Source organism: Anoplopoma fimbria, chromosome 20 (assembly GCF_027596085.1).
Source record: "Anoplopoma fimbria isolate UVic2021 breed Golden Eagle Sablefish chromosome 20, Afim_UVic_2022, whole genome shotgun sequence".
In the NCBI taxonomy this organism is placed as follows: Eukaryota; Metazoa; Chordata; class Actinopteri; order Perciformes; family Anoplopomatidae; genus Anoplopoma; species Anoplopoma fimbria.
Window position 1 is genome coordinate 17,107,711 of NC_072468.1, and position 27,338 is coordinate 17,135,048.

At 46.3% G+C, this 27,338-nt stretch overlaps 1 protein-coding gene across 1 annotated transcript; it reads left to right on the plus strand.

The window, feature by feature from the left end:
• On the plus strand, window positions 1–27,338 carry LOC129109294 (glutamate receptor ionotropic, NMDA 2D). The gene is given in 17 exon segments (XM_054621326.1): window positions 1–288; window positions 635–841; window positions 1,953–2,179; window positions 2,181–2,217; window positions 5,373–5,701; window positions 6,825–6,939; window positions 12,160–12,365; window positions 12,921–13,089; window positions 14,478–14,631; window positions 15,077–15,202; window positions 16,107–16,336; window positions 16,692–16,852; window positions 18,523–18,592; window positions 18,704–18,821; window positions 22,979–23,214; window positions 24,142–25,490; window positions 26,693–27,338. Coding segments are annotated over 17 exon segments (4,668 nt in total).

The window sequence follows — 27,338 nt, forward strand, 5'->3', positions numbered from 1 at the left end:
ATGGTCGCCATACCTACTCTCTCTCTCCTATTGGTCCTGGCAGAGTGGGCAGGTCTGGTGGACGCCTCCCCCCACCTCCTGCTCCGGCCCAGCCCGCGGGAGCGTGATGCGGGGGCCATGATGAACTTCAACATCGCCGTGATCCACGCCGGTGCCACGGTGCAGGCCGAGGCGGCGGTGGCGGGGCCCGGGGGAAGGGTGCTCTACCCCGGCTTCGGCCGGGTATACGGCTCCCTGGGGGAGAGCGTGGTCACCCAGTGGGGCTCTGCTAACGTCATCTGGCTACAGGTTGGATACTGTCTCCTCTACCTGCTGCTCATCCAGCCTTACTTGAAGGAAGGGAATAACAATGGCCATCCATTATTCATACTCACTCCCATTATTTGAGCTGAATGAGCAACACACTGCTGCCGTTGTGTTGGCCCTGCTGAATGAGCGGGCGTCTGGCTCTGCTCTTTGACCACAGTTTGTATTGTTAGCCAGACATGTCATGCATGCTACGGACACTTTCCATATGAATAACACAAAGTCACGACACCCTTGCCCCGGTTAGTCAACTCTATTTCTCTCCCTGTCTTTATCCCCCCCTCTGTCTTTGTTCCTCTCTGTCTCCATGGCTTCTATCATCTCCCAGGTGAATGACAGTAGTCCTAAGACGGTGCTGTCCCAGCTGTGTGAGCTGCTGGCGGCGCGGCCCCTGCAGGGTCTGGTTTATGAAGAGGAGAGGCCCCCTCGCACGGCCTGGGGTCCTTTGGCCCCAATGCTGGAGTTTGTCTCTGCGCAAACAGGACTGCCCATAGTGGCTGTAGGAGGGGGAGCGGGGCTGGGGAGGATGCCACAGGTAGGAGGAGGGAGGTTGGGATGGGGGTGGAAGAGTAAAGAGCAAGTGTTTGCAGCTCGTATGTATGTGTGTGTGTGTGTGTGTGTGTGTGTGTGTGTGTGTGTGTGTGTGTGTGTGTGTGTGTGTGTGAGTGTGTGAGAGAGATTGGGAGAGGAGAGAATCAGAGGAATACAAGGGGGCAGATGTCCCAGAAGTGTGATTGTGTAGCTCAAGATGTGAGCGCTGGAACAATGTTAATTAGGTGTGTGTGTGTACTGAAAGCAGTATGGATTGACAGCTCTATGAATGGAGTATTAAAAAGGAGGGCTGCTTATATTGCCATAACAACTTACAATGTCATAATGTCGCGCATCCTCTCCGCGAAGAAAAGGTTTGGGCAAGTGCCGGTGGGACGGAGGGGGAAGTTGAAGGTCAGGGTCGCCGATCTGCTGAAACTCTGCAGTGTTTGATCTGTAAATGGCACCAACTGGGGCTGTCGCTCTGCCTCTGATGTTCCTGGGAGGGAGGCAATGAGCAGACGTGTGTGTGTGTGTGTGTGTGTGTGTGTGTGTGTGTGTGTGTGTGTGTGTGTGTGTGTGTGTGTGTGTGTGCGCTGTACATTTGTGTGTATGCACCAGAGAAACTAATGTCACATGGTTTTCACCACCAAATTGGGGGGGGGGGGAACAGGAAACAAAAAGCTTTGCATTTGTGCTTACAAATAACTGTTTTAACCATTTACTCTTGAGGAATTAAACTGTAGCACTTTGATGAACTTCCTTTGAAGATATACCCTCGCTTAGTCCTCACCCCCTCCCATCCCCTGAATAGACTTTTTAGAAAACACTCCCTTCTGGATGTCATAGGAGAGTTTGTGCAACAATTCTAGCTGTTTTGGCCCTGCGGCTGCACGAGGGCTGCTGCGCCATTTATAAAAAAAAAAAAAAAAAAAAAACTTCAAGCCCCGTGATGCCTCCATGTTGTGCAAAAAGATGGAGCAGTCCAGAGAGTTGTAGTTCCTTGTAGTGTCTGTTACTTGCTGCATGTTGCATTTTAGACACAGTACAACTGCAGAGGATGCGTTTTGCAGTGAGATTTTAAACCAAACGTGCTGCTCTCTTTCCCAAATCAGGAATCAGGTTCCATCTTTCTCCAGTTCAGCTCCTCTACTGCCCTCCAGTTAGAGGTCATCTTTGAGGTGCTGGAGGAGTACGATTGGACATCCTTTTCCGTGGTGTGCACGCGTCACCACGGCTACCAGGACTTCCTGTCCGTGGTGGAGGGCCTGACCGACGGCTCCTTCATCGGCTGGGAGAAGAAGAGCGTCGTGATCCTGAACGTGACCGACGACCCCGGGGGCACGCACGCGCAGGCTGCTGAAGGAGAACGAGGCGCAGGTGAGACAGGGGGAGGGAGGGGGAAAGGGGGAGGAAAGGGGAGGAAGTGCTGCAAGTGTCTTTGGGGGCCCCCTTTTACTGACAGGTGGCTTCCCAGCTTTTTCCTTCCTTCTTCGTCTCTCCCTCTGTCCCTCCACATCTCTCTCTCCCCTCTCTCCTCTATCCCTCTGTTCTCCTCTTCCCCTCCCATCTGCCGAGGCATAAAGAGTTCAACGGTACAACACAAACCACGAGTCACTCTGGTTTTCTTGGCTGGCATTGTACGAAGAGTTATGTGCAAGGTGCTGTAGAAGTTAGCCACTTAAAATACAGTTTCCCCCCCTCGTTTTCTACTTAAGTGGCTTTAGAGTTGGTAAATAACACCTTGTCTCCAAACTGTCTGTCAGTGTCACATATACGATGTACTGTGTAGTATTTTGCATCGGCTTGTTCCAGCTCTTCATTGAATCTGTAAATGATGTTTACACCCAGTGAAATATTCATGGCTGCACCCTTCTGTTGAATGGAAATATTTGATATTTTTTGCATTATCTTAAACATATTTCCCACCAAATTTAGCTTGACTTAGTTGGTATCCGTGGCAACTCTAAGGTCTCCCTCTATATTCACTATGTCTACATTTGTTTCTTTGATATTTCGATGGTGAAAAGAAAAAAAACATTTCAAATTCACGCTGGTTCATTGATGACCAGAATGACTCGTGGTTTTGTCTTACCTCTAGTGTGTTTCATTCCTTCATGCCTGCTCCCTCTACTATCCTAGTGCCTTGCTCGTTCTCCCCTTCCTTTCCTTACTTCCTTCCAGCTCCCAATCTCACTTCCTGTGCTCCTTGTTTTTTTAATTCCAATTCCACACTTCCTTTATCCCTCAAACCTCCACTTTGACCCCATGATCCTCCTGTCCAATTTTTCACTCATCTCTGTGTTCCTACTCTCTCTCTCTCTCTCTCTCTCTCTCTCTCTCTTCTCACTCCCCCACTCCCCCTCCTCCTCTACCTCCCCTTGTGCTTTTTTTTTTGCCTGGAGACAGGCTCACTCTCCTCTGCTTGCCTTCCTGTTCACCTCCATCTCTGTCTGGCTATCTTGCATTCCTTCAGTCCGTCCTTCTTGCTGCATGTCTGCCCGGCCACGGGCTCTCCTCTCCGTTGGCTCGGTTTAGTCTGGGTCTCAATGTCATCACTAATGTCCCAGCATGGCCACTGCAGCTCTGCGTGTGTGTGTGTGCGCGCGCGTGTGACTGTGTGTGTTTTTGTGTCTCTAAGTGTGTGTGTGTGTGTGTGTGTGTGTGTGTTTGTATTGGATTCCTTAGACTCCACTCTGCTAGTGTCACTGTTAATATAACATACTGCCTGCAGCGGGTTGCCTATATGCAGTGCTTGCTTCTTAACCCTCTTACTTTTCACAACAAACCCCCTTCTTTTAGCTTTTTTACTACTGCAGGGCTAATAAATGCTTGTGATTGCTTAGTGATGCTGTGTATGTTTGCATTACATGCTCTCTCTCTCTCTCTCTCTCTCTCTCTCTCTCTCTCTCTCCCTCTCTCTGTCTCGCTGCCACATTTATGGTAATGTCCTCTACATTGTAGATGGCTTGATGCAGGTCTCTGGGTCAATTCCTGCTCAAATCTCTCTCTGTCTATCTGTTGCTCCGTTCCTCTTCCTGCTTCTGCTTTGTCAGTATTTCTTCTGCTCTCTCTCTCTCTCTCTCTCTCTCTCTCTGTATGTTCCTCTCTTTCTCCATTTCCCGCCTTTTAGATATTTTGTGTGTCTGTTTATAACTCTTGATTCTCTTCTTCCCTCCCTAATTCAGTCTGTCGCCTTCTTTCTCCCTCCTTCCCTCCTTCCCTCCTTCCTCTCCCCCTTCCCTCCCCCCCTCTGTCACTCTCATTCCCTACCTAATTCACTGGAGGTTTATTGGCATACAGGCAGGATTGTTTTGCCAAGCCATTACAGTTCAAAAATTCAATGAAGGCGCAGTTCTCAAAATGTGCTTTCAGTCTGTCCCCCCCCCCCCCCCCCCTCCCCCCATCTTCCATGAATGAGTTTTCTTCTTCGTTTTTTGTCCTTTGATACGCCTTTGTCTCTTTTCTTTACAGTGCTATTTGTTTTATTTTAAATGCTCTCACTCTTTCTTCTTTATGTATTTGTCAGCATTTAACCCCCACCCCCTTAAAAACCCTCTTTGGTCAATTTCTACCCCCCCTCCTCTCCCCCTTACCCCTCCTTACCTCAGCACTTTCAGCTGAGAGCTCATCCACTGTCACTGCTGTCTTTCTCCGTTGCCTTTCACTTTCTTTAATGTTTTTTCTTCTCTCTTTCTCCCCAGCCACATTCCGTCAAACCCCCTCTTCCACTGTTTTTTGCAAATATCTCTCCAGGCCCCGGATTTTACCAAAATATGTCATCCTTTGCTTTCTTTCACCCCCCCCCCCCCCCCCCTTTCCGTTCTCCAAGGACTTTCTTTTCTGTTTTCCCACCTTTGATTACTTCCCTCTATCCGCATCGCCCACCATCTCCTGTTGTCTCCAGGTCTTTTCTCCACCCTGCTTTTAATAACATATGTCAGTGTTTAACCCCGTCCCCTCTTTGTTTTCCCTCAGGTGTGTTTGGTCTTTAACTGGATCCCTCCCCCTCCCTCCCTCCTCCCTTGCTTCCACGCCTGTACCTCTCTATCTCTCTGTTCTACCACTTACAGTTGGTACATTTTCCCTTTCTTGTTTTACCCCTGTTTTCATTATTCATAACTGTTTCTTGTTTCATCAGGCCCAAGCTCATTAAGCGCTGACCCCCGTTGCCTCCTGCACCTCCTGGTTAGCATGCATCACATGCGGCCATGCTGTCTTTCCTCTTTCCGGTGTGTCTGCTTCTCTCTCTCTCTCAATCATACGTCCAACTCCCATGAACCTTATCACATCAGCTTACCGCTATCTCTCCTCTTACCTCCGCCGGCACTCTTGTTTTCTCTTGATACAGCCTTTTTCTATCCAACCTCCTCCCCTCCCGTACCTCTGCTCCAGCTCTATCTTTCTCCCCTTGATTCTCCCAACCTCTGTCTCTCTCCACGTCTCCCCTGTCCCCTCCTTATCTCACTAGCGTGTATGTGTGTGTGTGTCTCCCCTCGTCCCTATTCCCTCCCTGCCTTCCTGCTGTCCTCCAGGTACGTTTGCTGTACTGCTCCCAGGAGGAGGCCGAGCTGGTCTTCAAAGCCGCCTGGGCCGCCGGTCAGGCCGGAGCCTCGCACATGTGGTTCGCCGTGGGACCGGCTCTCTCAGGTCTGAGCATGGACAGCCTGCCTCGGGCTCTGTTTGCCGTGCGGCCCCAGGGCTGGAGGGACGAACCTCGCAGGAGGATTGCTCGGGGAGTGTCTGTGCTGACTCACGGGGCGGTGGCCATGCGCAAGGATTACGGGACCACGGGTGGGCCCAACTTTGTCACCAACTGCATGACGGACGCCAATCAGACCCAGAGACTGCGGGGCAGGATGAGGTGAGAGGGAGATAAGAGGAAAGAGGAAAGCTCTGAAGGGAGAATGGGAGGAGGGAAGGAAGAGACAGGATGCAGTTGGCAGGCTCCGGACAAAATATATTGAGACAGCATCAGGTGTATTCTATGAAATGAGTTGGTTCAGCGCCAGAATGAGCTGCTAGGTATAAGGGTGGAGTCGGTAGATTCAGTGTCAGAGAGCAGGCACAGAGGGGATATCTGAATTTGGAACTGGCTATCATCCATGCAAAATAGATGTTGTTGGTGCATGTAGTTGTGAGTTGGCTAAATTACCCCAGCGTCTGTAGCAAGTGGACCATGTCTCATGTATATTAATGAGCCGGCTGTAATATATTCCTTGTAGGACGTGCAAACAGGCAGAAGCATACTCTAACAGGTAGCCCGAGTGCTTCTCGTTATCATCCATGTTCATTATTAACGCCGTTCATCCTTGCTCCACATGAACAGCACACACATGATGTTGTATAGAGAAGTTTGGTCAGTGTGGTGAGCCAAACATATAATTAATGAGTTTATTTATAGGGATTTCTGTAAATGAAGCACAGCACAAACCGTGGGGCAATTAGACGGAAATGATTAATGGACTCTTCCTTCTTTGTTTATAATGTCCAACATCAGAGGAGCAAGATGTTTTTATTTTATTTTATTTTTTTTGCAGTGCTACCTGCTGTTCACTGTCTGTAACTACAAGCTGCTCTCCATATGAGGCTTTTTGTCATTTAAAAAAAAAAAAAAAAAAAAAAGCTTTCAGGTTTTGTGTTTTGAAGCCAGCAAGATGACATGAGGAGACAATTAGAACGTCTGTCCCGTGTGATTATCAGACAAACTATAGAGCTCACAGGCGATGCAGAGAGCAGCAGTTGTTTGACTTCAAAAGATTCCTGACAATTGTGTGTGTGTCTGATCATTTGTCTGTAGATTTGATTAACAGACAAGCCCTTGCTGTCACCACAAAGGGTGCTGTGATTCAGTTTCAAGTGGGAAGGCTCACTGTTGCATCAAAAACAGCCTTAGGATTTTCTATTTTCTCTACATTTCCCCCTAAACAATTAGTTAATTTACTAATATTACATGTTTTCTGTCATTTACATTCATTGCCATACAGGTATTTCGGCAACATCACACTTGGTGGTCGAGATTATTCTTTCAATGGTGACGGTTACCTGTCCAACCCCTTCCTCGACGTGATTTCCTGGACACCTGGACGTGGATGGGAAGATGTAAGAACATGACATTAGTTCTTCATCTCTAATCATGTGCTCTGAGTCTCATTTGAAAATTGAACGGAGCATGCTTTCTGTTGAATCACACGATATACCCGATTGATTACCATTTTGTTGTCTCCACAACTGCAAAGACAAAAGCGCCGAGCAATAGAGCACAGAGCAGGTTTTGTGCTGATTGGTTCTCGAGTCTTAATCTCTCCATGTGAACTAGAGGAGCAGATCCATTGCTGCGTTGGCATCTGAAATAAGAACATAAACCTGACAGTGAGAACAGTCAGGTCGCAGTGGTTCATGTTCACGTAAAGTTCACTATGGCTATCGGTGCCCGAGGCAGAGAGAGAGATTGGCTGCTGACTATTTGACCGTGCTTTGTGTGCTCCTACAGTGCCTGTTCACTTTCTGCTGTCTTTCTGTTACACTGACATTCCCTGGATAAAGCACACACAACACCACAAATGCACACACACACACACACATATTCACACATTTATAGTGCGAAAAAATCTAACGGTCACAATTTTGATATGTGATCAATGGCAAAAGTTCTGTCTTGGTTGTAAAATTTGAGGATTTGTAAAACCTTGGGACTGTTGGTTTGACAAAACAAGCATCACCAAGGCCTCTGGGAAATTATAATGGATCAGTTAATGAAATTAGAAAAATCCTCACAAGATTAAAGGATAGATTCAACGACATGCCCATATGTAGCTTTAAAGATGCATCAGTTGCTGTAATCTTCCCTCCTCTCCTGGTTGTGAAGCATTACCTTCCTAGTGTGATTCCATACTAAGTGATGAAGGACAGAATGTACAGTCCTGGATTTGTGCAAAAACACCTTTTTAAGGTTGAGGTGAGGCTGGTTTTTGTACAAAAAGACAGGAAGATACTCACTAAACTTGAGTCGTATTTTGTAATGCATTCTACATAGAAAGAGGACATTGGGTTTTGTCCCTCATCTGTTACATCATTGGTGAAGACGCTTTAGTCTTTAAATGTACTGGACATATGGGTATGAGAGAGTATTCAGACAGACCTAAAAAATGTGAACCTGTTCTTTAACCGATGAAATAACCATAACGATGTTGCAGCCCTGCAGTCATACACATCTACTCATATATATATTCTTTGTTATTTTGCTGAAAATAATGCTCTGATGTTGCTCTGATCAATAGTTGCTGTTCTGTTCTTCTTCTCTGGCTGCGTTTTCATTTTTTTTTTACCGTAAAATGAAATGCAGATGTAAATAGTGCTGAAGATTTCTGGGTGTCATCACCATCTGGTTGTAGACCCACCATTGTTTTGTGTGTTTGAGTGTCTTGTCAACATAACTCTATGCGCGTCTAAAACACCAGTACCCCTGGCGTGTCATGCATATTCTATTAGGCCGAGGTTTGTTCAGAAATCCTTAATATGCAGCCTTGTCACCTGTTGGAGATGTTTCCCCTTTAATACGCCAGGATTTTACCCTTGTCAGTGTCAGAAGAGAGAGCGATGCTCATTTCCTCATCCACACAGCAGTGCCCCGACACCGCTCTGCACATGCATAAGGACACGCAGTACTCTCAGAACATACACTCTGCAACGGCGCATAATCACAAACACTGCACTAATACAAACACCGGTGCACCCTCACAAGCTAACACACATACACACACACAAGCATAAACACACACATTGGTGGTTCTCAGCCTCCCAGTGGTTTTAACAGCCCACCAGAGTCCGGTCTCAGCGTGTCGTGACATGCTGACTCCTGCCATATATCTCAAATCCCTTTCAATTAGAAGCTCCTGCGCTGGTCCTTCCACTCCGTACAAACCCAGGCGACAAAACCCGCCCACACACACACACACTCACACACACATGCTTAGAACTCGCATGCAGACATCCACATGTGTGTGCACACAAATGAGGGCACATACTGTATGCTTACACACATGTGCTTACACCCTTCTTGCATAAACCCTATTGCACTATTGCACACACGCACGCAATGAGGATAAGACGCCTGTATCTGCCTATTATGCACATCCACGCTGTTGGCTCTCCCTGAATATTTAATGTTCTCTTTACAATGACTGCACCATTACCTAGAGCCTGGGAGCACCCAGCTTAGCTTACTGAAACACTGCAGACTAGCACTGAAGATTTTAAAGCATTAGCTAGGCTTGTTTCAGCTACGGATACAGAACAGCTAGATGTTCCAGGATATTACTGTAATTTAATGAACATGCATTAACACCACTCATGGCTGCTAAGGGATAGGTTTTCGTTAAAGTGGTTCCCAGACCTCAAACTTTAGCTCAAAACCAGAATACTCTCTCTGCTTTAAAGTATTCCCTCCATTTGAGGAGTCTGAAGTGTTATTTCTTGGCTGTTCTTCTCCTGACGTTCGCGTGTGCATTTTTCTGGGTATTTGTCTGATAGAGAGTAGTGTGTTCTACTGTGAGCTCTATCTGTTTTCTGTCTCTGTTCTCCGAGTGTGTTTTGATTGAATGTCTGTAGCAGAGCGGCGGTCGAAGTGCAGTCGAAATACTGTCATTGTTGCCACCTCCTCCTCTTCTCCCTGCCTTTACACCGGCTGTACACAGACAGGCAGGCTGATGGGAGCTGCCAAACTTTACATTACTCTACTGGCCTGCTGCAGCACTCGCATTCTTATGTGTGTTTTATATATAGATGTATGTATGTCTATATGTATGTATGTATGTATGTGTGTGACTGCATATCCATATGGATTTCTGTATGTATGTGCATGGGTGTCAGTGTACAGTATTTGTGCACACTCTCTTTTGTGTATGTTGCCTCGGTTACACTTGATGAGACTTTTATCGGATAATCATGACAACATGTGTCAAATGATGTTACAAGAGGAAGGTTCACAACAAACAAACAAAAAAAGACAGAATCTTCTTTGGTGTGGTTCAGCCTCACGTTGCTCTCAAAAGTCTGAATATGCCAAGATCCAACATCCAACACTTCCAGAGAGCATATAAACAATATGAAGGGGGAAACATTGATACAGCCAAAGGGATACTTGACAGACATTTTTGGGTCAACACTGGACACAGAACGATGTGGTCTCACAACATCATCACCAAACAGATTTTAGGAATCATACAAAAATGGCATCTGTAGGCATGATTCGACTCTCTGCACATGTGCTATGAGTCAGTGTGTAAAAAATGCTTTTTGACAAGAGCGTGTCACATAAACATTTAGCTCCGGGCTATTAAAACATTTAAAAAATGTGTATTTCTGCTGACCACAGCTACCTCAATAAATCCAATTGTTTGTGTATGCCTGAATCTGAGAGTTACTTGCTTTCATCCTACCCAAAGCCATTATATGTAATTACATGGCAATGTCTGATCTGACACTAAAGTAAATGACTAGTACAAACAAATCTGGATAACCACTTTAATCCCATCAATCAGTGTAGCCTGTGCACAAGTTGAAGGTAATTGCTCCCCAACCCACATAACAATGAATATTTAGGGCCTGGCGTTCTATGAAAAGAGCAAGTGGGTACAATAACTTGAATAATACCTGTACAATATAATTCAAACCGGTACCATATTCCTGCAGTAAATGCAGCCTTTATGAAGTTTATTATATTCAGTGTTTATTGAGACAGGGAGGTGTTCATCCATCTCTATAGTCCTTTTGGTGATTCAGTGTTCTACTATTTATTTTCCTCCATCTGTGTCATGCAAGGGAGACAAAATGAAGCCTAATACAATGTTTATTGCCGGGCATTTGTATGAGACTGTATAATGATGTAGGTGTTAACGTGGTGTGTTAACCCCTCTCTGTGACTAAGTAATTATATAAGGTTGTGGTATTTTTAAAAATGATTAAACAACATAGGTTTAATGTTTATATTTAAAGGCATGCTATGCAAGAATTGTCGCTTACATTTGTAAACACATCATTCAGATTTGTTTAGTTGCTAAGTAGTTTTTTATGTTTTTTCATGCTGAATGATGTATTTTCAAGAATTTCATTACAACATCTCTGGTAAACACAAGATTTAAGGTGGTGCTTTTGTGTGATCTTTGTGGAGAAACTCAGTTTTAGCAGATCTGTCGATTAAATCAAATAATCAATTAGTCGACAAAATCGTTTGAGTGTCAGTCGACTAAGAATTTCTTTGTTGAGGACAGCCCTAACCTGCAGAATTATATATGGCAGCAAAAGTGAAGGCTAACATCAGAACCTCCAACTTTGAACAAAACCAGATGATTTAAGAATTGTAAATGGAACAAGTTGGAATTACCAGTAGTCACGTATTTCCTCTTTTGGTTGGGGATAACGTTAACTGTCTCCCATCCCCATCTGTGACCTCAGCACTCCGTATGTTGTTCAGTGATTCGGTCACACAGCGCCCTCCTTCTGAAACCTTAGACAGGTTGACAAAACGTTATTTCCTAACCTCTTATCCAGCATCTTCAAAGGCATTGACCAAATTACAGAGTAACATACAGAGTGCTGAGGTCACGCATGGGGCTAACCATCTCCTCAAACCTCTCTCTACTTACACTTAAATTATTTTCAACCCTTCCATCTAACTGTCTTGTAAGACAACAATCAAGTCTACCTCCCAAAGTGCTGTATTAGTGGAGCTGTTGGGTAACCATATCACTGTAAACAACCTAGTTATAATGTTTCTGCCCAAAAGAGGACAGAATGTTACATCTAACAGACAGTTGGTTATTCTCGGATGTTAGATGGACACTTTATCCCTTTCCTCTCCTATACAAACAGCTTTGATCATAAGATTATTAGTCAAAGCCTGGAGAACAGCATCGCCACCCTGTTTCCAAATATGTGACATCAATTGATTTGCGTCATATATTTGGAAAAATAAAACACATTGTTTTAATAACTTGAAATGTCAATCTACATGAGAACATCTTGGCACATTGATTTGATTTTTGATTTGAGTCTGTCATAAACAACATGCACAACAGATCTATCCGAAAAAAATTAACAACAAAAAATAAGAAGTAAATCAGCTTCAGTTCAAACTGTTCATCTTGAGACAAGGCTGACTTGTGTCTATTTGACTCCTGCTCTGTGTTTAATAGGTTTTTTGAGATTGCCTGGTTTTGTTTCTCATTATAACCAAAGGTGGAATCCATTTAATGTTCGTGATAGAAATGTGTTTGTGTGCTCCACCTCTCTCTAATGTTTCTCTTTTCTCCGTTCCCCCAGGTAGGCTGGTGGGAGAACGGCGTGCTGAGGCTTCGGTACCCAGCCTGGTCCCGCTATGGGCCGTTCCTTAAACCACCTGATGATGCCCAGCACCTGCGCGTTGTCACGCTGGAGGAAAGACCATTTGTCATTGTGGAGCTGGCAGACGCCGCATCCGGGACCTGCATCCGGGACTCAGTGCCCTGCAGACGACCTCTTAATGCCAGGTTTTAATATTTTGGATACAAGACGAGGATGTGATTTATGTAGGATTGGATGTTATTGACTTATTCCATGATTCCCCCCCAAAAATGGAAAGAAAATTCAGAGAAATCAAATGAAAAAAACAAAATAGTAGCCTCTCTACTGTATTTAATGGAGTTCCTAAGCTCTCATGATGCCATCCAATTGGAGTGACATCAATCACCTATCAAAACTGTGGTCTCTTCACTCCCTGGCCATAATCAATAACAGACTGCTCTCCAGAGGATCAGTGGAATGACTCAGGGGTCTGGAATCAGATATGACCGCAGTGGAGCTTTATGGTTCATCAGCTTCTGAGGGGATGACAGCACCTATCCTACTCTGGTTGATCAAACCTGTCACCAAGCGCCAGGCCACAAAATTCCTCCCTCTGTGACCATTTCCTTCTGTTTAGCTCCTTTTCCTGTCCTTTCACACTATTACAACCCAGGGTGAAGTTAATTAGGCTTTTAGTTTGACACTTTTCCTTTTCTGCTTGAATTTCTGCTTATTTTTTCCTCTCTGTGACTCCTTCACAGTGCCATCCATGAAGGTGTGGCTCCCATGAAGCAGTGCTGCAAGGGCTTCTGCATTGATATCCTCAAGAGATTGGCCAAGATTGTCGGCTTCACCTATGACCTTTACTTAGTGACCAATGGGAAACATGGGAAGAAAATTGATGGGGTTTGGAACGGCATGATTGGAGAGGCAAGTATTTGCTATTGTGTGTGTGTATGTGTGCTGGTGGCTCTGCTTGTCTGCCTTTGTGAGCAATGTGTTCTCAATGTTGATCCCGTGTCACTTGCGTATGTGTGTGAGCTTTGTGTGTGTGTGTGTGTGTGTGTGTGTGTGTGTGTGTGTGTGTGTGTGTGTGTGTGTGTGTGAGTTTACATTTGTGCCTCTGCATTTTTTGTGTTGCATTTTGAATCAAAAAGACGCATCGCATTCCACTGCCTATTCTCATGCGTCCTGGGTGACTAGTTAAACACTATGTCACATCAATCGCTGTGAGAGTTATGGCCACTTAACCGCTGCCAGCAATCAGACAGCTGCCATTTGTTACATGCACACACGCCCAAATGTGCAGACACAAACACTGCAATAGAGTGACAAAAAAATGCACAGTTACACAAATTAGGTGGAGAAGCATGGTGGCTAACATATGTTGTGTACACGCACTCTCCTGCAAACACTTCCCCACAGTATCTCTGCAGAGACACATAGAAGCACAAAGACTCACACGTTGTCAGACACCCCCTGGTTAGTTGTGATTAGTCCTTGATATTTTCTCAGCAAAGCACACTGAGGTTCATGATACACAGCGATGCCGGCAGAAAAAAAAAAACCAACCACAAACAAAGTGCGCACACATGCTCACACACATACTGAGATTGATACAGGGGGGCTGATGTTTCATTGAAGCGGCCCGCTGTTTCTATCTTTGTCCCAGAGGGAACTTGCCAAACGCCAGTTGTCACGGGTTCCAAAACAGCCTCCACTGCGCGCTCCTGCTCTATCATTTATAACTTGAGCCGGGGCCAGAGCTGTCTGTCGAATCTATTTTCACATGCGAAAGGGGCCAAGTGAATTTTGTTTGCTAAAAACTAATGTCTGTCTTTTGATCAGATGTTCCAAAGCCTGCCATTCTTTGATCAGGTAATCCAGAGACTTGGCAAAGTTGAGAGGGTGTAGGGGGTGGGGGGGTTGCTTTGCTTTTTCCGCTTCGCTTCATTTTTCTGCTGATTTGCTCTGAAGAGCGGATGTGCCATGTCTAATGTAGATTAACATTTCACTTGTACAATCAGCCGACACAGCGGTTTTCAGGTTTTTCTAGATGGTGGCAGGGAGGAGAAGGGCCTGAGCTCATTTTGTATGCTAAAGAGATGCACAAGAGACACGTGTTCAGTATTTGTAACAGATTGAATTTTTGGCCTTTCTCATGCGGGCACATTTGAGGATGTACAAAGGGTCAGGTTGCAGAAATGTCACCATCTCACTTAGAAATAAACCTTAGTGAACTGTAAAAGATTGTCTTTGTCTGTCTGTTACCGCACCAGGAATTACCCATAATTAGACTTCTCTCTTGTCCCCTTTAGGTGGTATACAAGCGGGCTGACATGGCCATTGGTTCGCTGACTATCAATGAGGAGAGGTCAGAGGTCGTGGATTTCTCTGTCCCTTTTGTGGAGACGGGAATCAGTGTCATGGTCTCCCGTAGCAACGGAACTGTATCACCCTCCGCTTTCTTAGGTAAGAGGCTGTGTTTATGTGCGGCGCCTAGCTGATGTACAGAATCTAATCTAATCGTAAAGTGTCGAGTTTGCACAAAGAGCCTCGGTCTTTGGCTGCTGGTCCTTACATCTAGATTAGCCGTTACTTTTTCTTAGCTGCTTGTGTCTTCACAACTTGTAGTTTCACTCTGTCAGCAGACTCCAGGCTCCAGCGGGAGAGCAGTTATTGGCCTATAGACTGCATTGAGATGATTGTTAAAAGAAAAACAGGGTTTATGGACTTCTGGAGAATATGTTTTCTCTGGGTACAAGGCTCATCTCTGTGTATATAGAACAAAATGTGCAAGGTTTATGAAACTTTATTGTCCCCTCTATTGATAGTAATAATGATAATTAAATAACGCAGCACAAAACCGCCCTTGTGTTATGTGCTAATTAAAATCTTATTTTGCTTCCCTACAAAGAGCCCTACAGTCCAGCCGTGTGGGTGATGATGTTCGTCATGTGCCTGACCGTAGTGGCTGTGACCGTCTTCATCTTCGAGTTCTTCAGCCCTGTGGGCTACAACCGCAGTCTCCAGAACGGCAAGAGTGAGTGATGGAACCTAGCTGTCTGTCTCTCCCAGTCTGATGGATGGTTCTTCTTTGTTGTTGCCGCATGGATCAAACGGACAAACATTGAACACACTCCTGGAATGTGGCTATAAGAGTTCAAAGTCAAAAGGATCTTTTAGCATGATAATAATTAACTTTTTTGTTTCTATTGAGTTTGCTTCCTTGCTGTCTGATTGGTCAGTTTTCACATTTAGACTGAACCAATCAACATTTTTGAATCTGCTGCCCTAAATCCTTAACTTCGAGTGTGGCAGAGAGGAAATTATACCTACAGTGTGTTGAACTGCTTCCAAGTATTCTCGATATTGAAGCAGCCATTTATTATTCAACAGCATAGTTTGTACCCCTGTGATATTCAGTATGCCTGATGCCTCGGTCCAATACCCAACCCCAGCTCGCCTCTTTTACTGCATGATTGCTGTGCTCTACATAATTTTACCTCTCTGTCATCCTCCCAGATATCCCTCTCATCCACCCTCATCTCTCTCCTTCCTTCCTCCTTTACTCCTGTCATATGAAGGAAGGAGTGTTTAAGCCCTTGGAATGGTGATTTGCACCGTGTGGTTTAATAGTTTGTAAGATAACGTAGCAGCTGAATTGAAAGCTGCCATCCTGGAAACGTATAGTCACCGCCTCTGAGCTTCGGTGTCAAAAAGCCTGCTATTTATTGGAATATACAGTAAACCTTTACAGTAAAGGTCATTAGGGGAAGCTTAATTAGAATCAGCTGCTTCATCTGCAGTCAGACGCTAGTAAATACAGTTTTTTTCGTGGTGTATTGGTTGGATTGCTGTCTAAAAAAATAAATAAACGTATCAACCACTTACTACGCTCTCTTTTTTCTCTCTCTCTCTCTTTCCCTGGTCATCATGTCGGACAGAGGCTGGAGGGTCTACTTTCACCATAGGGAAGTCTGTATGGCTTTTGTGGGCTATTGTCTTCAACAACTCCGTGCCAGTGGAGAACCCCAGAGGAACCACCAGCAAAATCATGGTGCTGATCTGGGCCTTCTTTGCTGTCATCTTTCTGGCCTCCTACACTGCTAACCTGGCTGCCTTCATGATCCAGGAGGAGTACATTGACACAGTGTCAGGCCTCTCGGACAAGAAGGTACCTCGTTGCTTGAATACTGATTTAAGTAGGGAGAGCAGAAGGAGAATTAAAGTCTTAGAGTGAGCCAAATCCTGTGCATTTGAATGTTAAATTGATTAAAGCACAGGAATTTAGAAATGAATAGAATCTCATTTAACGTAACTCAATTACCGCAGCTCTTGAATGCTTAAAAGACAGTTCTAAATGCTGCTTTAAATCCACCGACTGCTCTCTTTTCAAAGATATGACTGTGCACAGAGTGTTGTAAGTTGGTCTGGAGAGTGGACAGAAATAGGTCAGACAGATTGGTGCACAGCCTGGTGTGTCTCATGCCCCTTCCGTCTCCCTCCCTCGTCTCCCTTTGCTCCGCTAGTTTCAGCATCCCGAGGAGCAGTACCCACCTCTGAAGTTTGGCACGGTGCCCAATGGGAGCACAGAAAAAAACATCCGCTCCAACTACCCAGGCATGCACCAGTACATGGGCAAATACAACCAGAGAGGAGTGGAGGACGCTATTCTGAACCTCAAGACCGGGTCTGTCTGCTACTACATGACCTTGTTCATTCCCTCACATGTACATGTATCTTTCTCCACATGCTTTGACAAATTATAGTTTATTAGATTAAGGAAATTGTTAAAATTGTTCCCGTTTCCTTAGGCAAACATCTACCTATATTGTTGTTCGATTGAGACATAAAATTGAAAGTTTATGCCTGTATAAGCTAACAAGAAAACAACCAAGATGCTCACATCACCAAATCTTAAGCACTGATCCATATAAAAATACCCAATTTACATAACATAATTGCCTTATTATTGGGGAAACAAGATACTTTTTAAATAAATGTTTCCAAAACAAAAATCTTTTTACACTGAACTCAACTCAACAACTATAAAAAAAAAAATAAAAAAATCAGGATTCTTAAAATATATGCACAGCGAACAGAAATATAAAAAAATATTTATTTTTTTCTCTGGACAAGGTGATGAAAAGTGTTGATAAAAATACGTAAAAAAACAAATCAAATTGCCATTCCTCTTAAAGGATGTCTTATCTAGATTATATTTGCTGAAACAGCAGTTGACCATACAATCTCACCGCAAGGTCCATTCTGCAAACCCTGCAGTATTTACTGTATTTTCATCAACCCATGAGAAATCACCCAACACGTATGTATGTATATGACTTTGTTTTTGGATGGTCATACCATCCTTTTCCGTAATGTTTTCTTTTATTTGAATGTCCTCTCTCTCTCACTAGCAGGCCATCATACACAGTGACAATCTTTTCAACTCTGACTAACATTTCACATCTTTTGTCACATCTTTTGCTTTCCTGCACAGATTCTCTCACCTTACCTTTCTCTCCACCTTTACCCACACATCCACACACTCACACACAACACACACACACACACACACACACACCGTGCAAGCAGCATTTCCCTCTTCAGTTTCTAGTAGAGTCCCTATCACCCGTCATGTGTTGAATAATCCCAGTTTACTTTATCCTAAGCCTCTGTCATCATTGCTCCTTCCTCATTGCCTTGACACCACAATTATAACTCTGTGTTAACATGCACAAAAATGAGAAACCCTTTTCCTTGGTGCTTATCTTTTCCTTCCTCTCACACCTCATCTGCCCTCTTATCTCACCATTTCTGTCTATTCTCCTTCTCCTTTTCGGTCCATTCTTTCCCCTCCCAGTGTGCTTTCTCCGTGTATCTGTATTTAAACTTTATAATCCTCATCACTCTCTGGCTCTATCCCATGTCTTTTCCCCCTGAAGTGTGTAAATCTCCCCCCTCTCTCTCTCTCTCTCTCTCTCCCTGTCACCGCTCTCTTCGCACCGTATAAATCCCCCATCCTCCTCCCCTCCGCCTCCCCAACCGCCACCTTCCCGCTCCCTCTTACTCACCCATCTCTCCCTTATTTTTATTCTCCTTGTGTTTTCACTCTTTCCACCAAGCCTGCTTTACTATTCCACCAATCCTTCCTTTTTCTTGTTATGATTTAACTTTTCATGCCCTCTCTATCATTCCGTATGCCTGTCTGCAGTATATTTTTGCACCCTAACTCTCTTCCCAGGTACATCGCACAGATCCACCTTTATATCTCCTCCCCTGCCTCCGCCAGTCTCTCCATCCCTCCGCTCCCTCTCTCCCATTAAATGATGAATGAATTCTCCCTTGATCCCTTTACAGGAAACTGGATGCTTTTATTTATGATGCTGCAGTATTGAACTATATGGCCAGGAAGGACGAAGGTTGTAAGGTGAGTACTAACCCACGCAGGCACTTTTGCTTACATACTAAAGTCATGTATTCTGGTTTCTTGGTCAGTTTTTTTTTAATTTAAATATCTGCACATTGTCCTTTTTCCAAGGTGATGACCATAGGCTCGGGGAAGGTTTTTGCCACCACAGGCTACGGTATCGCCCTGCACAAAAACTCACGATGGAAACGTCCTCTTGACCTGGCCCTGCTGCAGCTGGTGGGAGATGGTGAGAACTACGGGGAAGGGAGGGAAGAGGGGGAAATAATTAGAACAATGGAGGGGCAAAGGGAAGGTTATGGATGAAATGACAGCACAGAGAAACAGGCGGCAGAGTAGCACCAGGGTGGGGGGTGGATGGAGGACACAGGGGGTAGATGAATGAGAGGATGTTGAGAAGTCGATGGGGGAGTACAAGGTGAGGAGAGCGATGGCTGTAAGGTGTTTCAATTGTGAGGGAATAATGGAGTGCATGAGAGGGCTGATGGTGATGGTTAAGAGGTTTGTAGGTATCTTTATTGGCTACTAGAAAAGAGGGAAATAAAAGGGGAGGTGGGAGCATGAAGAATATTATATGTGGTGTAGGTGTACATGCCCGTTCCTCGTTTTCACTCCTCTCAATCTATCACACTTTCACTCTCTTTCCCTTCTTCCTGCTTGGGCTTATAAATGGAAGAAAAAAACGAACTTGGATTTAAGTGTGTGAGTCAATGTTGCAAAAAGAGATGATCACAACTTGTGTGGTGACAGATTTACACTCATTACAGATTAGCTAATCTTGACACAGGAAGTGAGGAAGAAAAAGAACCCAAGAGAAACACCGGTAAATACCCTGAACATGAAATGAGTGCACTGAAGCAAAAAGAGATATATAAAAGAGATCAGATGATTGATTATTAATAGCTACAGGAGCATGATTAATAAGCTTATTTGTCTGCTGCATACACTTGTGTGTGTAGGATTAATCCATGAGAGGACGGGCACTTGTTTGTGACGGACAGAATCTGTTTTTAGCCATAGTTGTCAGTACACTAATGCTTGATTGTCATTTTACACAGTCCGCCACACGCATTTATTGTCTCAATCGGATGCTGCTTGTTTGGCTTTTCCTTGTGTTTTAAATCAGCTTTGCTTATGGCGTGGCGGACAAAGCCCTTTAGCTGTTTCTGGCACGCCGACACTACAGCTGCTTACGCACTGATAATGCCAATTTGGTGCCAAGATCTATTAAATAAGACCGGCGTCTGGAGCTGAATAGTAGGACCTGGACAAGGATGTCTGTCTGTGTGTTTGTTTGTGTGTGTGTGTGTGTGTGTGTGTGTGTGTGTGTGTGTGTGTGTGTGTGTGTGTGTGTGTGTGTGTGTGTGTGTGTGTGTGTGTGTGTGTGTGTGTGTGGGCGGGCGTGTGTGTGTGCCCAGACAGCCTTGACATGCTATGTCTGTTGTTTCCTTTTAATTCGTGGCACATTCCCTTGTCCTTGCTTGTGTTCTGTGTAGCGGAAGCCCTTAACATCAGCTGTGTACGCTGGATGGATCTGGTTACAGGCTGGTGCTGAATGCTGAGGGTTCTAGTTGTAGGCAGGCATTATTGGAGTGGATTACTAAAGGAAGAGGATTAGTTTGTTTCGATGTAGAGGTATGAGCGCGGGGGGGGGCTCACATTCAGCTGCATCTCAACAATCGCCCTGCGGCTCAAGGACTCGCATCACACCTTCAGCCGGGCTAAATCATGTCACCGTGTTACATCATTATGTACCATGCCATGTTGAATCATATCATTTTACAACTGCATTAGAGGGGCACTAGAGAAGAGTCCGCCACTGCTTTGTCACTACCCTGTGAGTGTATTGTTCTATTGTTGCTGCCTCTGGTGATTCATACCACGGCTTTAGAGAAGGTCCATTGATCGCACTACTACTTGTATCGTGATAACGGCAAAACTGCTGAATGGCAAGATTGCCTTTACCCTTCTTATCAGATCCTTTTCTATTTATGCATAATGTTAGGATTTTGATTCCTAGAATATATTATTCAGTGAGTAGATATTTAAAAAAAAAAGTAAAAGAATATGGGTTTGCAGATCTTGGCTGGAAGTTTTTTTTTTTGCAATAAATGCCGAGAGGTTTGTCATGTTGTGATAAAAGCACAGGATTTAACGGGTCACGGTTAATTGCTCAACAACTGTCGAGCTCAGCATCTCTGGACATGTCTGGCATCATGCCATATCTGGCAAAATGCAAGCATGCATGCAGGCACTTGCGCATTAACATACACACACTGACACGCAAATACAGTTTCCTTTATTAAATAATGTCTTTGTGGTGGGTGCCAGCTCTGTGTTTGCAGCGCGCCAGCTCTACCTGACCTGACCTGCCAGAAACGACAGAGGTGGAGTGTGGATTTGACACACCTGTCAGATTTGGCAGGACTGAGCTGGCTGCAACTGAGAGGTAGAGACAACTGCCATCACAAAGGCCTCAGGGAGGGAAGAAACCGGCACAGTGAGAAAGAGTCGAAATGTGAAAGAGGGAGACGAAGACGCACAAGATGATTCACTGGAAGTCAAATGGCAGGAAAGCCAGGAGATGAGACTTAGGGCTTAGAGAGAGGCTTCGACTGGTGCTTGTGAAGTGGAGGACAGACATGAGAGTACCTGTTTATCTGTACCCTTCACCAAGACACTTGCTGTTTTCACATCAGGCTCCTGTTTGGACACACAGCTGCTACCGAAGGTCAATGACACCGTTAAATCCTCTTCAAAGGGGGGCAATGCTCCGGAGTTAAAAAAACAGACCTTTGTATCTTGGAATGTATGTGTGTATGAATGAATGTGAGTTGGGGAGTTGTTACCTGAGTCTGCCAGTGGGCTGCAGTAGCACTGTGTCCATCTGTTGCTGTAGCTGGAGGCCACGGCTGTTTGGCTAATGATGTTCTACAGGAGACACATTAGCCAGATCACACAGATGACTGATTCGGCTTCATCTACGCTAGGCAAGCACGGCTAATGATGGCACAAATGGAAATGCTAGAGCTTGAGTTTTTTTCTTTCCGCAGAGCAGTGTAGTGTTGCGAGTGGATGACTTGACTTGTCAGCTTTTAAACCCTGCTTTAGCGGTTTTACTTACAAATAGTTCAGAGGCTGGTTATTGCAGTGCTGTTCATCTTCCATTGGTGTTAGTGAAACATTATGTCATTAAGAGTTCTGTTGGAGACTAAGGCTCTGGAATTCGCTGCATCTTCTGGCTGTCTATCACTATGGTTACACCGGCAAACCTTCGCAGCCATTAACAGGTTTAGCAGGGCAGCTGTGATTCGGTAGTCCAGTGAGATCATACATGGAAAGGCAGGGTGGTGGGTTAAGTGGTCTTGGCTGGTTCCTGGTAGGTTAACAGAGTGGAATCTTAAACCCCCCGAGAGCTTACCACCTTGATGGAGATTCTGACCATCCCTCCAGGACAATTAAATGATTATAATCTTCTCCCTCTGTCTCTGTCTCTCTCTCTCTCGTCACATTTTTGCCACTTCTTCTCTCCTCTCATCCTCTCCGAGATGAGGAGTGTTCCCGCTGTTTGTCATAATGACACAATCTCAGCTTCTCATCCTCCATCTCTGCTTCCCTTGTTCCAGCTCCCTCTAACTCTCTCTCTCTCTGTGTCTCAGTCTGTCTCATTTCCCCTGATGCGTTCGTGGACTGAGAGACAATGCTGCACCCTCTCTCTCTCTCTTTTTGTGTGAGACATTCTTCCCAACTCTCTCATTACCCCTCTCTCCCTCTCCCTCCAATGCTTGTTCAACCTATCCAACCATCTCACCGTGGCTCCTGCTCTCCCCCTTCTCCTCTCCTCATTTACTCTGGGTTACAACGTTGAGATTAGGTTGTCTGTGCCGGTTTGCCTCTCAATGCTACTTCATTGTTTTGGACTCTCTCTCTCCCCTTCCTCTTTGTTACTTTGGACACAGTGCTGCTTTTGGTATACTGACCTCCGACCTTGAGAAGTCACCTTGGATAATGGGCAAACAGCAAGCAATACCGTAGACCTGTACTTTAGTGCTTATTATTAGCCTTTCTGCCTCCCTGTGTGTCCCTTGTCACTATCTATTGCTCCCGTCTCTATTTGTCCGTCCGTCTCTGCAACCTTGAAATAACCCCTAAACCCCCCAGCCTTAATTCTTCTTGTATCGAACAGGATCCCCTCTGTCTTCTCGTATCCCCTACATGTCTTGTCTTGTCCTGTCCTGTCTTACTTTACTTTATATTTTTTTTGTGCATTTCGATACTCCCTCCACATTCTCTCTCTTCTTTCTTTCCTCTACTTTTACCGCCTTTTAACTTCATCAATTTCCCTTTTCCTGCTTCTCTTCCTCATCCCCCCCCCCCCCTTTCCAGATGAGATTGAGATGCTGGAGCGCCTCTGGCTGTCGGGTATCTGCCATAATGACAAAATTGAGGTGATGAGCAGTAAACTGGATATTGACAACATGGCCGGGGTCTTCTACATGCTGCTGGTGGCCATGGGCCTCAGCTTGCTGGTGTTTGCCTGGGAACACTTGGTGTACTGGAAGCTTCGCCACTGCATGGCCACAAGTTCTGGCAAATTGGACTTTCTCCTGGCAATCAGCAGAGTAAGTGTTTTTGTCTTTTTGTGTGTGAGTGTTTTTTCAGAGGTGGAAAACAAAATTGTCATTGTTAGTACATTTATTATTTTATAAATATATCCACATTTCTGATGCTAATGTTTAACTTTCAACCTATTAAAACCCCTTTTATGTGGCAACAACCAGGTGTTACTACAATATAGTGCGGTAAAACCAAGCTACGCTATAACAGGACAACATGATTTGAACAGAAATGCTGTGCATGTAAACATATGCACACAAAGTGTGGGAACATGTGTGTTCCTGCCTGTGTGTGGCCTTATCTGTTACCGAGTGTGAGTGTTAGAAAGTGTGAGGTCCAGGGTCAATTCAATTCCACTCAGTCAATTCGAGAGATTAATTGAAATTCAATTCCACTCACACCCTGGATATCCTGTTCCTTTGACAGTGACCTTGACAGAAGCAGCCCACACCGTGTGCATGTGATTATTGTATAGCACACCATAGCTTCACCTGTTTTTGCTTCAATTTGTCCTTTTTCACCACTGTGGTTGTTATTTATGCATTTATGTATGCATTTCCATTAACCAAACAATGCACAACTGTACTATAAATAGGAAAGGATGTTTATCTGCAAAAATAGCAATCTTGCATTTCTTTTGAAAACTGGATCGTCTTAGATTTCTGTTTTACAATTTTTCTCTCCTCTTTCTCTGTTGCTCTATCTCTCATGTACATACAGTAATACAAAGCCTTTGTGTGGCATGATATCTGCAGTCTGCTGCATCTATGTTGTTACATTATATATATATATAATGTAATATAATCCTGCATTTACATTTAATATATTACATTTTTTATTTCGGGAAATATAGTTTAGTTTATTATATGTCATTTTAATTTGGCGAATAAACTCTGACTCTGTGTTCTTGATTTGTGCTCTCTTTTTCTCAGGGCATGTATAGCTGCTGTAGCTTTGAGGATGAAACGGCACCAGGTGGAGCTAAATCTTTGCCCACTCATCACCACACAGCAATGGTAACAGTTCCGTCCCAGCCACATGTTGTCTCAACATCTATGACCAATCCAGTCATTGCCATGGCGCAACAGCAGCAGCCACCGCAACAGCAGCAACCACAGCCCGTCTACAAAACACCTCTGCCGGGCTCTCCTCCCACCGTGGTGCATTCTGGGACAGCACTGGGTCCCTCCAACACCCCCATTGCCGGTGCACCCCTCCCTTGCTCCACCTTCCTGCCCCGGCCAGACCGCAGACTGGCTGTGGTGGATCGCTGGAGGCTGCCCAAAACTGCTACAGCCACCAACCCAATGGCTGTAAGGGGGGCCATCACTGACATGGGACCCTTTGCTCAGAAAGTCCCACCAAACTGGGCTTCAACTGCTGGAGGGGGTGGGGGACTTGACGGCTATAAGAGATACTATGGTCCCATTGACCCTGAGGGACTGGGGCCCTGCATGGAGCAGCAGGCAGGGTCCCAGACCCCCAAGACTATGCCCAGGGGCCACCCCCAGCCTCCTCCAGCCAGTGTGGCCTTCTATTCAGAGAAGGGCATGGACCACGGGGTGGGGAAGAGGGTGGTGGGAGGTGGCAGCGGAGGTCAGGGGAAAGGGGCCGTTAAACCTCTGGGCACCCCAAGATTGCAGCCTAAGAGTCAGGCCCCTCTGCCTCCTACACCCCCGCTGCCACACCCCTCTCCCCCTCTCCCCTCATCCTTCTGGAGGAAGCGTAGGCCCAAGAAGCCCAAAGAGCCTGGAGGGCCACTGTATGAGAACATTCTTCCCCTGGGGCAGAGGGGAGGAGCACGAGATGGAGTGAGGGAGGGAGGAGGGAGGAGGGCACGCCCCCTCTCTCCCCCGCTCTCACTTCCTGTGCCAGTACCCCTCAGCCCCTCTTACACCCCTCCTTCGCCCTCTGCATCTTTGCACTATACGTCCTCCTCCTCTTCGTCGACCACCTCATCCTCATCCACATCCTCATCTGCCTCATCTTCGCGCTCCACCTCTCCCACCTACTCTTACAGCTCCTCGAGGAGCACACGGGACAGGACTGGTGGAATAGATGGAGAGGATGACGATGACGATGAGGAGCTGACGGAAGAGTCAAGCCTCCTGCTCGGCAGGGGGAGGGAGAGGGAGCGCTCAATCATCCGGCCTCGTTCCTTCAGCCATGGGCGCCTGCCGCCACCCATACCCCCCAGGAAACCACGCACATCCTGGGGTGACAGAGAACGGGAACGAGAGAGGGAGAGAGGGGGAAGCCAACTGTCTCAGCTCCAAGAGTGGTGGGCAAGCTGGAGTGAGAGAGAGAGGAGCGGAGCGGGCGGAGACGCTGAGAGGCAAAAGCGGGAAAAGAAGAGGAGAAAAGAGAAGGAGAAAGAGAAGAAGAAGAAGAAAAAGAGCAAAAAGAGGAAAAAGAGGGAAGAGAGGGAAAGAGAGCGAGAGAGAGAAAGGAAGCGGCGGAAGGTAAAAAAGAAGAAGAAAAAGGAGCTTAAGACAAAGAAAAGGAAGAAGTCAATTGGGGGAAGACGCTCTGAGCCAGAAGAGGGAGATGTAGAGCCAGAGAGGGAAGGGGAGGTAGAAGGAGAGAGAGAAGGAGGAATACAAGACTACTCCTTGTCTGCGCAGTATCGGAGCACATTTGGGGAGAAGGGACGGGATTCATGGGAGGGAGAGAGGGAGAGAGGAAGGAGAGAAGGAGATGAAGGCAATGACAGGGAACAGGAGGACAGCAGCAGAAGCAGGGAGAGGCGTCCCAAATCCTCACGCTCTCATTCTAGACAGAGTATCCCCAATAAACGTTACCCCAACCTCAACAAACTCCCTGCTTCTGTGAAATTTTGGGTTAATGGAAGAGGTGACGATTCTAATACTCCGCCGACATCCCTCCACCAGCTCCTTCCATCCTCCAAGCGGAGACGGAGTAGTGGGATGGACAGGGACGACAGTGGGAGAGTCGGAGAGCGGCGTCCTTTGTTAATGCATTACGAAAAAGAGAAAGCACAGACAAGAGAAGGGCTTTCCTTCCCTAAGTGGGACTCTGAGGACGACGATGACAATGATGATGATGATGAAGAGGAGGAGAGGGAGAGAGGGAGGGAGCGGGTGGGGGGAGGGGGAGGAGAGCAGCTAGGGGGCAGTGTCTGAGTCAGAGAGGGACAGGGCCAGGGCGGAGGACAGTTATTCAGACGAGGGCTCGTCAGGGGAGTTTGGTCGTTTTGAAAGGTACTGGGAAGGAGGTCCAGGGGGAGCAGCGGGGGGATAGGGGGCATTGGGGGAGGAGGCTGGTTCTTCGGCACCTACCCCTCCAGGGAGAAAGGGGGCAGTATCAACAGTCGGGACGATTCCTTACTAGGAACTCGGGCGGAGGGATGGATTGGTGCTGATTTCTGGGGTTCAGGGCCAGGCGTAGGTTGGGGCTCAGGGGGAGGGAGTGGAGGGCTCGGCTCACAGTGGCCGCCTCCCCCGCGGCCTTCCCCCCACCCAGGAGATACTGGTCTATGGACAAGATCCCAGTGAAGGGAGAGAAAAGGTGGAAGAGTGGCGGAGGGAAGAGCAAAGGACGAGCTAGAAACCGAGGGGAAGAAGCAGGACGGGCCACCATGTGTTCCTGTAGCCTTTACCCCCAACCCCATCCTTACCCACACCCCCACAGCCGCTCGCGCACCTCCCACTCCAAGAGAGGAGCCACGGCGCTTTCCCATAGCCAGGAAGAGCTTATCCCCCACTGCCACAGCTTCAGCGGTGGCTCTCGCCCCAAGCCTCTGCCCCCGAAACAAGATCCCAGTCAGGCCAAATCAGGCAGCCAATCTAACCTCAGCCTCAGCACACAGCCCACAGACCATCCGCCTCAGCCCTCTCCGTCGCCTCCCCAACCGTCCATGTCTCCCACCTCCCTACCGATGCCCATCCCACCTCCGCCCTCCTCATCCTCTGTCTCACCACCAGCAGGGGTGGGAATGGTAGGCCAGGGCCAGGCACAGGCTTCGGCCAGTGCCAAACTCCAGTATCAGAGACTGCGCTCGGTGCCACAGCCAAGGAGGTTCTACTCCCCACACCTGCCACTCAAAGCCAAGAGCCTGTGCTCTCGCCGAGGGTCGGCCCACTTCTCCAGCCTGGAGAGCGAGGTATGA